Here is a 14,014-nt window from a genome sequence, read left to right as displayed (position 1 = left end):
TCTTCTAGAAACTGTAATCTTTGCGCTCTTGCGTTGGGCGTTCAGTTTCCGAAACAGTCCCCTTTTTAGTGCCCAGCAAAGCGCACAGTCGCCGATGCGTGTTCCGAATGTGTTCCACAGCGCCAATGATGTCTTGCTCGGGATCGTTTTGACGTGGAAACTCTTCAATAAGCTGCCGTAGCTGTTGCAACGTGCGCTGCAACTTTTCCGTATGTGGTAACTGCTGTTGGGCCACCACTTGGCCGTAAATGCCGCCCAGTTCCTCGCCAAGTTGAACGCCTTGAGCGTAGCCAAGTTGGTAGCCCTCCTGATTACCCTGAGCTCGACCGTCACTGATACCTTCAGCGTAGCCCTGACGTGCGTGTTTTTCCTCAGTCAGCACTATATCATCAAACAAGTCATTAATATCTCGCGAATCGCCGGACATAGTTTCAATGTGTTTTCCTTATTCAATTATCGATACAAGCTTATCGATAAAATCCGCTTTAAGAAGAAACTAAATTAATATCTTTACAGCACTAGCTTTTGCCAATGCTTGTCCAACTTTCATATATAATAGCCTTCAATTTCATGCAATTTTAACGATAGTTTCCAATATGAAACTGAAAACCTTACGCGCTTTGCAGCACTTTACATTACAAAAATAGTTACTCAGTTGTTATGCTCGATCTGCCCAAAACAGTTTAATAATTTTGTCTAATGCTTAAAGCAAGGCACACATATAGCTGGAATTAATTTAATTCTAATTAATTTGGTTCTACTCCCAAGCATCTGCATCAGCATCATCATCATCATCGGAATTGCCCTCGTCGCTGGACATGGAACTTTTGCTTTTCTCCATTGGTGCTGCAATTATTTTTGACAGTTGCAACAACATTGGGTTCCCAGATTGCTCCACCGGATTTGGATTGCCTGAGATTCCCTTACGTCGCAGCATAAGCTTATTGTGCAGGTCCGCCATCAGATCACCTCCACTGGTTGCACTACCTCCTGCTCTGGATCGGCTTGTTGCATTTTGTTTGCCCACAGCATCTGCGTCTCCATTTGGATTGACGGGCGCTGCAGCTGACGAACGCAAGCGTCCACCATGTGCACCCCCAGCATTGCGTATGGCAGCCATCAGCTCAGATCGAGGATCATCTGGTGGTGGTGCCCGCGATTCGGGTATGTTTAAAGGTGTCTCCAAGGATGGGGAGATGGGTTTGACGGCGCCATCAGAAGACAGTTTGGCAGTTGTTTGGGAGGGTGGTGGTGGCGGTGGCGGCGGCGGTGGTGGTGGGGGCGGCGGAGGTGGTGGTGGAGCACATTGCGCAGCTGGTGGTACAGTTCCAGTATAAGATCTCCTGGTCATGTGCGTCTGCGCTGCTATTGCCTGCACAGTTACAACCATGTTATCAGGAACAACATCTAACTTTTCACTCAGTTCAGTCAACTCGGGCAAGTCGGGTAAATCGACAAATTGATGCGATGGTGCAATGGGTGTCTTCTCCTCGACCGGTACATACTGCAAGTCATTCGCGATGCCTGGCAAATCTGGTAAGTCCAATGGCACGTCGATAGCCGGTGCCGCCAACGCTGCGGGCGTATAGCGCAAGTCCCCAGCTGGTGTGGTTAGCTTGGTGGTGCCATGTGCCAGCGAGTGGGGCGCCGGTGCCAATAACTGGGTGGGCTTTGGCTTATTGTTGACATCTCGTTTATGGTTCTGCGGAGGCAAGTTCCGCTTCCAGGCATTTAGATCATCACTGCCATAGGCGAATTCATTGGTATTGAAGCGCAAAACTGCAGGCACTGATTTAGCTGGCGGCAATGGACCCAAACCTGCGACGCTGTTTGTGAGCTGACGTTCTGTGATAAGCGGCGTCTCTTGCTGCTCCTCGCCACGCACATGAAAGAACACGGCGTCGATATCCACGGCACTGTTCGAATCACTCGCTGAGTCAGCATTGCGATTGCGTTGACGACGTTCTGATATCGCTGTTGTTGAATGTTTTTGTGTTGGTGTAGGAACATCCATTGACTCTTTGGCCACGGCCGGAAAGGTTGCAGGTATGTTGTTTAAGATACCGTGGCCTGGAAACCGGGCGGGCGCAAAGATTTTGATGGATTTCTTGGAGCCAACAAGTGCATTAATTTTAGCCTGGGCACGCATGACACGCTCATTTATATGCTGAACCTTGGCACCATTTTTTTCTAACCGAGCATCGATGCGGCCAAAAATTGAGTTGATTGTTTTGTTTAGACAGTCGAGCGACTGTGCTGCTCTGATTATTGTTTCCTCGTGATGTAGATCAGTCGGAATTATCGATACCTGGTAGGCGCTGTGCACATAAGTTTCGCTTTCGTCCATTTTTCTTTATTTGTGGATATAGTGAGAGATTAACGACTTGCATTTAGCTGTTGGCGATTTCTATCGCCCCTTTGTTGACCCTATCCAATCAACAGCTGGTTGTGCGAGAACTTATGGTGCTGCCAACTTGCGCGTTGTGTACCCATATCGATACTATTTTACCTATCGATATCTGACGCATTTATGCGTCAAAGTATGGCAATCAATCGTAGCTCACATCACTAGTGCACACTCATCAGATTATCGCAGTTGTTACGTGAAAAAGTTGTCAAAGGCTGATTTTGTTTTAGTTTAAAAAGTGCTCAATAATTATTTTTCACTGCATTCAAGTGCGTTAAACGAAGTGTACAAATGTATTATTAAAACAGGTATGTTTGCCAGCTTATATTTATCGTTTAAATTGCGTTGTGAAGATAAACGTGTGCGTGTGTTTTGTATAAACGTGGCTTTTCAACAAAATGTAGGAAAAAGATAAAAAGTCGAGATTTCAGTAAAAAAATCAATACCAAAAGTATCTATTTGGCAGACGTGTGCGTTTCAAATCGATTAAATATTGAATTTGTTAAAGAACTTGGTGTTTTTGCAAAAGTGAAAAAATGCGTGTTTGTATGCCTGCTGGCCGCCATTTTGAATATTTGCTAAGAAAAAACTTCCCCTAGCCCCGTTGCCCGTGTATTTATTGTTCGCCCATGAACAGTTGCATATGTATGTGATATAAATATATTTAGTTGGTTGGCGTGTGGTTGTTTACATGTGTATTGTTTTTTATTTTGCTATGACTGCAAAGCCACATCAACAATTATAATATTTATATACATAGTATATGCATACTAACTCGAGTATTTAGATATGTGTGTAACCACATGAGTAGGGATGTTGCGGAAATTTGTATTCACTGAAATATCGATAAATCATAATTTGGTTTTTTAATTCTCTTCACTTGCAGCTTAACAATTGCAATTTATTGTAAATCGTGACACGGATTACAACAGGGTAACCACAGGAGATCAAGAGGAGCCGGCTGCAAATATGGAGCATATACTGCAATCGTATCCAGAGGATGCACGCCGTATTGGCGAAGAATATTTATCTAGTCTAACGGATTTAAATTGCAATAGCAAGCCACTCATCAATATGCTCACCATGCTCGCCGAGGAAAATATTAACTATGCCCATGTCATTGTGCGCGTGGTGGAATATCACATCAGCCAGGTTAACAAATAAAGCATAATTAATTAAAACAGCCACAACACACAGAAAGAGAGACACACACTCGAACACATATATCAGACATATTGAAACATACACACATATATGCAAAAAGAGTCCTACGTACATCCGTCGCCGATACCGCCGTTTACACGGCAGTTGTGTTAACACATGATCTCCATGTCCAAAGTGTGTGTTAGTTGCAGTTAGGGAAACCACGAAAGACCTTAAGTTGAAAAGCCATCGATGACAGGAACTGTGTAAACAAAGAGCTCGATTGCCACTTGAATATTTACAAAAGAAAACTATTTCGTTTAAATGTTATTTAAAATATCTGAAATGTGGACAATTTGTATATATTGATATTGCAATCGAGCCACAAGCAAGATTTCATATTTAACGAAGATAGATAAATTCTATGTTATTAAAAATAACAAGTAGTATACTTGTAAATCAAATGGCAACCGAGATTAAGAATGATTAATTTACAACATTTAGGGCATAAATTACTTTTAAAGTTATCGATGGCTTTTGTTTTACCTTCAGGCTTTTGTGTTAAGCGATGTGGGCATGCCAACGAAAAGATTGTAATATAATTGATATATAACTTTCTTTGATATTACCCCAACTGCATACGCTTTGTATAAGCCACATTTTAAAGTTTAACCAATGAGGCAATAGATAGCTGTATTTTTAACAGAACAATCTCGATTGATCTTGTTGTTTAAACTTTAAAGAAATATCGTAGCTCAATTTGATACATTTATATTTGGGTTTTAAGCAGAGACTGATTTATCCACTACAAGGTAAGACGTTTACTATATTTCTATTCTTCTTTTTCCTCGATACCTTGATACAAAATACACAAAGAAATCGAAAAGAAAATTCCAATAAAAGAGAAAATACTTAAACAATTGTCATCAAGTTGTCTTTTATTTTATACAAGTATAAAACATTGATTCAAAATGTAATATCAACAAAGAAAAAACAATATAAATATTATATAACAACAAATAAATACCTACACGCAGCAAAAGAAGACAAATTAAGAGATTTAAAAAAAAAAAAAAAAAAAACAATTTGGCAAAAAGGAAACACTGAGGCAAAACAAATCAGTAATGTATTCAACTTGTAAAGTAAACGGCATACATATTTTAATTAATTTGTAGATACAATATATTTACAATTTTAAAACCTGACCCAGAAAATCTAGATTTTGTATTTCATATATTAGAATACGTTTATATTTTCTTAATATTAGAATTATCAAAGGTTTTGTTTTCAACCAAGTTGAGCAAAGTTTCGAATAAATTTGAGATATATTCGTATAACGCAAATTTATACAACATTTTTTCCACTGTGGAAACATATGTGAATATAATGCGATTGGAACTGTTTCTTAAAAGTCGTCTGTATAGTGAGTTAAAGGCTTTTCTTTACCTTGGGTTACGTAGTTCTTTTTGTTTTCTGTTTTTTTTTTTTCTATTGCTCAACTGCCCCCTCACCTTCAACATGGAGATGCATTTGTGTCCAGCAGCTGCCGTTGTCGTCGTCGTCATCGTTGTTTTCTTTTCTCTCTATGATCGTCAGTCGTGAGCCAAGGACTGAACTGAACTGAAGTTGTTGATGCTGGTGTGGCTCCTCAATCTGTGTCGAAACACTTCGCTAGCGACGTTGTAGAAACTTATTCTCTATTTTTATATTCTTACCTATCTTACCAAATCAAACAGGTGCCGCCCGAATTCAAATTACCCATACTATATTTAATTGATTCGATAATTAAGAATGTGAAAAGCAGCTACGTGCAGCTGTTTGGGCAATGCATAGTCAATATATTTCTCAACGCCTTTGAATCGGTAAGTCAAGTCAGCAACAAATGTAAAAGCAATATTCATCAGAGCTAAATATCCTTTCTAATTTCTGATCTTTAGGTACAACATTCGCCATCCCAGGTGCTGGAGAAAGTGCGTGAACGCATGTATTTGTTGCGGCAAACGTGGAATGATGTGTTTCCTGCATCTAAGATGTATGCCCTGGATGTTAAGGTCAAGCGTTTGGATAACAATTGGCCCATTACGGCGAAACCAAGCCAACCTAATAAAATACACGTTAATCCCGCCATACATGTCAATCCTGATTTTCTCAAAACTGTAAGCATTATACGAACCAAATTGTAAGACTAGTTAAGTAGCTAATTAAATAAATTTTCTTTCGTAGGGCATGGTGTCTATGCCTGTAAACTCGGCTCTGCCTAGCGACATGGAGGAAATATTGCAGGCGAAAACACGGGAGCTGCTGGAGCTGAAGAAGCGCAAGCTGGAACTTGAATTGGAGCAGACCAAAATGCATTTAAAGGAGCAGGAGCGCCAACTAAGTCAAGCAGCTGATGCAATAGCTGTAACGCCCATGACAGCTGGCATGCCTGCTCCACCAGCTATGCTACGGCCACCAGGCATGGAGACTAGCGTGCCTCCGCCTAACTATCCTAGCGGAATGCGACTTGTGCGTCCAGTTGCGCCTATTGCTCCAGTAGTTGGCCAACCTGTAAGGATTATGCTTAAACATATTAGAATATACTGTATACTGAATCTATTTTTGTTTAATATTTACAGCCGTTTGTCAACAAGCCAAAGGTGCATCCAATCAATCCAGCTATGCTCAATTCTGTGCGTCAGCGTGATCCTCGACTGGCCCGTCAGATGCAGCCGCAACAGTCAGCCCCAATGGCAGCGCCCATGCGTGCACTAGATCCACGTCTGGACAGTCACAAAGGCGGCAACTCTTCGTCCTCCTCTTCAGTGCATAAATCTAGTCGTTCACGTAGCAAATCTCCGTTGCGCAACTCAGGCGGCAGTAGCAGCAATCGTTCCTCCAAACCCAGCAACAGCAGCAGCAGCAGCAGCAACAATCACCACAGCTCCAGCAGCAGTCGCAAACGCAGCGAGTCAAAGAGCTCAACGGCATCAAGCTCGTCCTCTGGCTCAGAGTTTAGACACAAGAATAGTAGTAGCTCGCCTGTCAAACGCTCGTCTAGCTCACGTGACAAGCATTCATCGAGCAAAGAGTATTCCCATAATGGCAGCTCACCATCAAGCCACAGCAAACGCAAGAGCAGCTCGCCTGCAAGCTCGCCAACCAAATCGAAGCGCAATGCCTCACACAAATCCATGAGTCGCTCGAAATCAAGTGGCGCGAGGAGCACGCGTTCACGCAGTCGCTCACCAATATACAGGGATGTGGACATGCGCAGCGTGGAGCGCAGCAAATCGCCAGAGCCAACAACGAAGGCAACAGCAGCGATATCATCAGTGGTTGTTCCAGCTTTACCAGCAGCAGCAGCGACAGCAACAGCAGCTCCAGCAAATGATTTAGAGAAACGTAAGAAACAATTTTTAATTCTAATCTCACACTTGTTAGCCAACAGCCAAGTCGTTAGCAATACAAATGACAAAGTAGTTGAATTATGCACAAATTACAAACCAAATTGGCGGCACCAAGGGCTTAACAGCAGGGACTATCAAGGGGTCAGGTTGGGGTTGGTATATTGAGTGTTAAGTGTTGATCTCATTGGAAAACTGCTACGAAACTACAGTTGATCCCTCCCATGCTACAGAAATAAATAGCAAAGTGCAATTAATTACAAATTTACAAGTCAGTTATTGAAGTCAATATAATCCATTTTAGAGGTGAACGATTCAAGCTTTTGCTGGAATCATATAATGACTTCATTGCAAATAACTATCAAAAGCTACTTGAATCTCTATTAGTTTCAATTCTAATTTTAAATATTTTCTCATTCAAATATATAGTTTTAATGTAATCAATAATATCAAGATCTCATACATAAACAGATCTCATTCATATAACTAGGAAATTGCAAGAATTACTTTTCTTTTTTTTTTTTTTTCAACTTTGCACTTTGCTTGAAAAGCTTTGATGGTAACTCTAAGGGTTGTCACCTATCCTGTCGTTCTGAGTTTGTTCTTCCAACTTTCCTTTTCGTAGGCGTTGTTTGGTGAGCTTTTTTCACTCGTTGCGATTATTTGATAAAACTGAGATAATTAAATTAATTTAATATTTCCAAAATTTTAAACGAAACTATATAAGCCTATAAGATTTATGCAATTTCTTAATTAATACATAAGAACAAATAACGATAAAGTTCAAATTTAATATTACAAAAAAAAGAAAAGAAAAGAAAAATAAACAAACCAAAAACCAAAACAAGAACTAAAGAACAAATATAATAAAAAATGCGTTGTGAAAACCTTTTGCATTCCAGTTGTTTTAATTAATGCAAAATAAAAACCAGCCAGGTGCCGCCTTTTGTTGTAATTTTAAGTATATTTACTTTGTGAAATTGTAAAAAATGAGAAAATCGTGTGATAAAAAATGTAAACTGATAAAAACAAAAAGAAAAACTATGATATATGCTCCATATCAGTTTTGATAAAACTAAGATTAAATAAAGACTCCAGCTTTAATTTGTTGTAAAAAGTCTAAAAGAAACAAAAGAAATCCTAAGCAAAACTTAAATATTTTTAAACGTAAATATTTTATAAAACGAAGAATAATTGATTAAAGCGTATTTTGTAGTTGTATTATAATACAAGATATACATCTTGCCAAATATGTATATATATTATATGTTATTTTATTACTATTATTATTTATTTTTGTATTTGTAGAACGGCACTTTTTAAGAACCCACGTATTTATATATTTTCTTATTTAGTCTAACCCGTTTCCTTAACGGAAATATAATTGAATAGTTTTATTTTTTATTATTATTATTTTGTTCATAATTTTCCACTAATTTTTCTAGCTCAATTGCTGTGCCTGGTGTATGTTGATGATCCACTTTTGTTCTTTATATTACGCAATTTAAAAACTCTTATGTTATTTTTTTTTTTTTATTGATTTTATTCAAACCCCTTTCCTATTTAGTTCTTTTCATTTTGCTAGTCTTTTTTTTTAGGGCTGTGCCCAGCCCCTTTTATAATTTTCGTAAGAACTCTTTGTTTTTTGTGGAAGCATAAAATACAAATTTCTAGATACACATTTCACACTACTTGAACCAGGGCCACGTTCACCGCATTTAGATGCATCTAGCAAGGACGTCGATTTGCGGCCCTTTGCCAAATTGGCCAGCATGGCGGCTGCCGTAAGGCCAGCAACGCCGCCGGCCCCTTCCATATCACTCGGCACGGCTAGAACAATTGCAGCAACGATTGCAGACAGCGGCAACAACAGCAACGAGAACAGCAACAACACCAGCAGCACAACAAAAATTGCTAGCAGCGCCTCCAACGCAACGAGCAACACTTCTTCCTCCAAATTGCCCACAAAAGTGTCGTTCAAAATACAAAAACCGTTTAATAAATTAGAAAAATCTACAGCGCATTTATCAACAGCAACACTGCTGACAGCAGCAGCACCACCATCAACAGCAATCGCTGCAGCAGCAGCAGCAACTACAGCCATGATCCCGGCCAGCATTAGGCAATCGTCTCCGGCGCCGGGTTCAGCGGAACTTCTGACGCACTCAGCTGGCGAGAAGCGCTCGGCTACCCAGATGCCGGCAAATGCGGACACGGATGAGGATGAGGATAAGCTGCAGCAGCCGCAGCAGAAGCGCAGTAAATCCGCCAAACTGGATGCGTAAGTGCAGCCATAGCCGCAACTGAATTTCGATTAAATATATAAATATTTCTGTTATTGCAGCCTCTTTGGCAGCGAAGATGTGGACTTGCGTCGAGAGCTGGCTCCAAGTATTCTTGCGCCGGGCAACGTGATTGTTGTCGAGGATGATTCCATGGACAACTGGGAGGCCAACAAGGTGAGCAATTAAAGCTTAACTCATTTAACTAACGTAACTATCAACTAAATCTCTATTCTTCGTGTTTAGCAAATTAACAAGTCGCCTTTGTCGCCCGCGAAGAAACCGACATTAGATGAGTTGCGTGCCAAATTGGCCAAGACCGCGCGTCACAGCAATAAGCAGCAGGCTAAGCCGGGTAAGTAATTCCTCAAATTCACATCAGTTGCCAAATTATTTTAGATATTTTATTTGTCAGACAAATCAAAAGATTATCCCGTGACTCAACGTCTCAAGCAGCTGTCGTCAGAGCTGAAAATGAGCGATGACTCACAGGAGGCGCACGACGAAAAGATGCGTACGATACTAAGTCAGGCACAGGAAATGTTCGAGAATAATGCCATAAATCCGGAGCAATACAAGGAGCTAGTTAGCAAGGTTGTGGTTTTGAATGAGACTGGCAGGAAGGACCGGCGACGCGAAGCGGCTGTCGATGATGAGGACCTGGAGCGAAACGCAGCGCGAGATGCTGTGTTGCGAAAGCGCATACCCAAACTGAAGGGCAATGAGAATCACGCGTCCAGTTCGCCGCGTAGCGATGGCGAGCCGCAGCAGCAGCAGCAACTGTTGCCGATTGTCGACAAGCCACAGCAACAGCAGCAGCAGCAGCCGCCGCCTGCTAAGCAGCTGAAGAACAAGCGCGATGGCAAGCGACGCAAGCCCAGCAAATGGGGCGAGCAGGTGGATCCAGCTGCAGCACAGCGAGCCGCCTGGCAATTAGCTCAAAACAACAACAATAACAACAATGTAAAACGAAATGCGGTGGCAGGCGGTGGAAATGTTGGTTTTCGTGGCATGCCTTGGCAGCATCCGCCGTTAGTTATGGCACAAGCCGTCGTGCCACCACCACCGCAACCACCCGCCATGCTAACACTGCCGCCAGTCCCAACGGTTAACATAACCAAAGCCATTAATTCACTGGACAATCCCATGGCAGATATGGTGCGCAGCATTACGATCGATGGCGGAACTAAGGAGATACGTTTCTATAATCAGGTGGCAATCATATTTATGGATGGCGATGAGCCGCATGAGATCGGCTTCCAGAACGGACAGCGTGCCATCTACATTGATCACAACGAGCAGCCGCTGGCGCTCAGCTTCAATGATGACTACAAACCCTTTCAGTTGGATGGGCAGCTGCATCGCATTCGTTTCGGACACCCCTCTCGGGAGCTGTACATCGATGATCATTGGTATGAGATCTACTTTGGTGGACCACCCGTTTCGCTGCCCATCGGCAATAAGTTGCATGTGCTGAAGGCGGAGGGACCGCCGCCAAATGTGGACATCGGTCGTGTGCGTCGAGATTTAGTTGTGGGCAAAATCAACATGATTGTCGATGCACACACAATTGTGCCGCTGTTCCTCGATGGCCGCCAGCAGACGTTCCATTTGGGCGCCGAGCAGCACTCGCTCCAATTCGTGGATAGTTTCCTTTATGCATTGCTAGATGGACAGCTGCAGAAGCTGGAATATGGGGGACTGCCTAAGAGCATGAAATTGAATGGAGGACGCAATTGCTTCATACGCTTTGGCACGCTGCCCAAGGGCGTGCAGGCGGGCAAGACCCACGTTCAAGATATGGTATACATTAAGACTGAGGCTCCAGCGGAACCACCACAACCGCCACCACTGCCAGTGGCTGGGTTGCCAACTGTACCAGCCGCCGCAGTAGCAACGCCCGAGCAGCCAGCAGCTGTTGCAGCTGTCGGCGTGCCAACAAATACTGCTCCTGTTGTTCCTTTGCCTGAGGCAGCAGCAGCTGCTCTAAGCAATCTCAACATTGACGAGCTCTTCCAGAAGCTCGTCTCTTCGGGCATAATTGCGGGCACCACCAGCAACAGCAGCACAGTTAACGTACCTGCTTTGGATACGAATTCCAACTCTAGCAAAGAGGCGACAGCAACAACTGTTGCACCAGCAGCAACTGTGGCGCCTGTTGTAGCTGCAACACCTGCAGCAGCTGTGCCTGCAGTCGCACCTCTCGAGCCCATCAAGCGCATTGATCTGACGAAGCCCGAGACAATTAAGACACGTCAGGCGGCTGTGATAGCCACCCTGTATTTGGGCATGCAGTGCAGCAGCTGTGGCGTGCGCTTCCCACCGGAGCAAACCATCAAGTATAGTCAGCATTTGGATTGGCATTTCCGTCAGAATCGAAGGGAGCGCGATTCGACACGCAAGCCAACGTCGAGGCGTTGGTACTATGATCTCAATGATTGGAAGCAATACGAGGAAATTGAAGATGTGGAAGAAAGAGAAAGGAATTTCCTCGAATCTCAGGGCCAACAATTGGGACCTGATGCCATCGATGAGGTGTCCCAGCAACGTTCGCTAAATTCACCTGTTCCCAGCTGTGCAGCCGGTCCGACAGATGTGGATCGCGGCTGTGATATGTGCCACGAGAAATTCGAGCAGTTCTACAACGAAGAGCTGGAGGAATGGCATCTACGCTCAGCCATACGCGTAGACGACAAGATCTATCATCCACTATGCTACGAGGACTACAAAGCTTCGCTCAATCCACCTCCAGTTGTTGATAACGACACGACAGCAAATGAAGATGTGGATATGCTAAATGCTAGCGATGACAACGCCATGGATACGCTGATCAAGCTGGAAGATGAATCGGGTAAGCACAAATGAATGTCTAAGCAAGTTCATTAAAGTAACTAATAGTGCTAATCATATCCTTAGATGATGTCAAGAAGACATCCAGCACGGTGCTGGCCGACGATGATGATGATGATGATGTCATTGTGCTGCCCAATGAGGAGCCGAGTGTTACAGAGATTGTCGATGACGACGATGATGAATATGTGCCCGTCGCTACGACAACCGAACCAGAGACAGAGCTGTCCAAGGAGAAGCCAACAAGCAGCGAACAGGAAGATAAACAACAGCAGCAATCGAATGAGCAGCAGCTTCATAACGAGCATCATCAAAAAGTGTCAGAGAACGCCAATGAATCAGATGTGGAAATACAGGAGCCAAACATTCCCTTTACCGATCTGGACAACTATGTGGAAAAGGAGCCAGTGCCGATGCTCAATGTGAAAATCAAAGAAGAGCCGAAGGATGACGACGAAGAGGATGATGATGGCTTTGAGGATGTGGGCACAGTAGTACAATTGCTTCCGCTGCCAGAAGATGAGATATCCATATTAAGTAGCGGTAAGTAGCCATCTCTCTATATATATATATATATATCTATGTATATAATCTCAACTGATATCTCTCGATTAGAAACATTAACCCATACCATCGATTCGACTGCATCGCCAGCTACGCTGGAGCGTCCAGCCTCGGTGACATCTCTCTCATTGCCAGCCAATGACGATGAGCTGGAACTGGAGCCAGTTGCTGCAGCAGCCAGCAGCGAGGCCGATTTTAATGGTGAGAATCCGCAGGAGACGCATAATTTAAGTGCAGCGGGGCCGGCACCGGCGTTACCTTTGGCTAGCATAGTTAATAAAATAAAAATAAATATCACTAAGAATACAAGTAGTAATAGTCATAATAGTGCCTCAACAACAACAACAACGGACTCTCAAGTGTCGGCTATAAGCGTCATTGGCGCCACTGGAAATGCCGATCAGCAACAACAACAGCAGCAGCAGCAGCAACAGCAAAATTCCATTCAAACAATTTCCACTATTCCTGTGCTGTGTGGAGGCAACACGTTTGTTCCGAAGATTGCCACCAGCAGCAGCAGCAACAGCAGCACAAATGCGCCGCCTGCCAACATAAGTAGCATTTCCGTAATTGGAAGCAGCTACGGCAGCAGCAGCAGCAGCAACAGCAACAACAACAGCAGCAACAGTTCGCGTGTGCCTGCAGCAGCAGCAACAACAGCAGCGGCGGCATCAGCAGCATCCCAGCCAGCAACTGTCAGCGGTTTGGGAACGGCAATTCAAAGGTCGAATACCCCACCACCATCCGCTGCAGTCGAAGCTGAGCCGGAGCCTGTGATCGAACTGAAGCCGGCGCTGCGACAGGTGACGCTGAAGAAAACGAAGAAAGTTCAAAATGGCATCGAAACTTCGGGCCTGTGCTCGATCATGTAGAAAGGAAGAGAGAGTGATAGGGCACATGCATATTATTCCTAATCTCACTTCATGTGTGTTTTTCTATATAATTAGCAATCTTACAATTTTAATTTAGAACGTTACTTAGTTTTAGGCAATTTACAGAGGCGCCAATATAGGCGCATCTTTTTGCGGTTCTCTATAGGCATCCCCAACACGTACGAAACCCCTTCCCACTTACATCAACCTATACAGAGCGCGCAACACTTAATTTATTTTTACAAGGATACATAAATGCAAAATAAAAAGAAAATTTTTACACACAACTTTAAGAGAACGTATACATAATTTGTGATAATTTTTAAACACTCGGGTCAAAATATTTATTCAGTTATACAAATCAGAGCTTGGTCCCTCATTATTATTCATGTAATGTGCGTTTGCTGAATTTGAAACAATAAATGAATACTGAATTCAACCCACTTTTGATTTAATTCATTTTTATATAAAAATCAATATATATTTTTAATTATGTTTAAAATACTTAGT

The 14,014-nt window shown here is 42.9% G+C and overlaps 3 protein-coding genes across 5 annotated transcripts; 1 reads left to right on the top strand and 2 right to left on the bottom strand.

Annotated features, from left to right (window-relative positions):
* Positions 1-4: 4 nt before the first annotated feature.
* LOC6579779 (protein LTO1 homolog) lies at positions 5-476 on the bottom strand. The gene has a single exon (XM_002005622.4). The coding sequence runs from the start codon at positions 425-427 to the stop codon at positions 5-7; it is 423 nt and encodes a 140-aa protein (XP_002005658.1). The 5' UTR covers positions 428-476.
* Positions 477-658: 182 nt separating this feature from the next.
* Positions 659-2,454, bottom strand: LOC6579778 (WASH complex subunit 1). Its single transcript, XM_002005621.4, has one exon. It carries the CDS (start codon positions 2,345-2,347, stop codon positions 758-760), a length of 1,590 nt encoding a protein of 529 aa, XP_002005657.1. The 5' UTR covers positions 2,348-2,454; the 3' UTR covers positions 659-757.
* A 97-nt stretch (positions 2,455-2,551) lies between these two features.
* LOC6579777 lies at positions 2,552-13,943 on the top strand. Of its 3 annotated transcripts, none has more exons than XM_032729689.2 (12): positions 2,552-2,715; positions 3,294-3,559; positions 5,287-5,412; positions 5,488-5,706; positions 5,774-6,100; positions 6,169-6,934; positions 8,971-9,217; positions 9,281-9,395; positions 9,465-9,573; positions 9,634-12,069; positions 12,135-12,611; positions 12,684-13,943. In XM_032729689.2, the coding sequence occupies exons 2-12, from the start codon at positions 3,377-3,379 to the stop codon at positions 13,502-13,504; spliced, it is 5,826 nt and encodes a 1,941-aa protein (XP_032585580.1). In that variant the 5' UTR covers positions 2,552-2,715; positions 3,294-3,376; the 3' UTR covers positions 13,505-13,943. The 3 variants fall into 3 exon arrangements, with proteins under 3 accessions (XP_032585580.1, XP_032585579.1, XP_032585578.1); XM_032729688.2 differs by having other exon boundaries at positions 8,956-9,217; XM_032729687.2 differs by having other exon boundaries at positions 8,638-9,217.
* The last annotated feature ends 71 nt before the right edge of the window (positions 13,944-14,014 follow it).

This window comes from Drosophila mojavensis, unplaced genomic scaffold (genome assembly GCF_018153725.1).
Source record: "Drosophila mojavensis isolate 15081-1352.22 unplaced genomic scaffold, ASM1815372v1 contig_80, whole genome shotgun sequence".
NCBI lineage: Eukaryota > Metazoa > Arthropoda > Insecta > Diptera > Drosophilidae > Drosophila > Drosophila mojavensis.
Note: the sequence above shows the minus strand (reverse complement) of the source record. Positions and strands in the feature narration are given on the sequence as shown.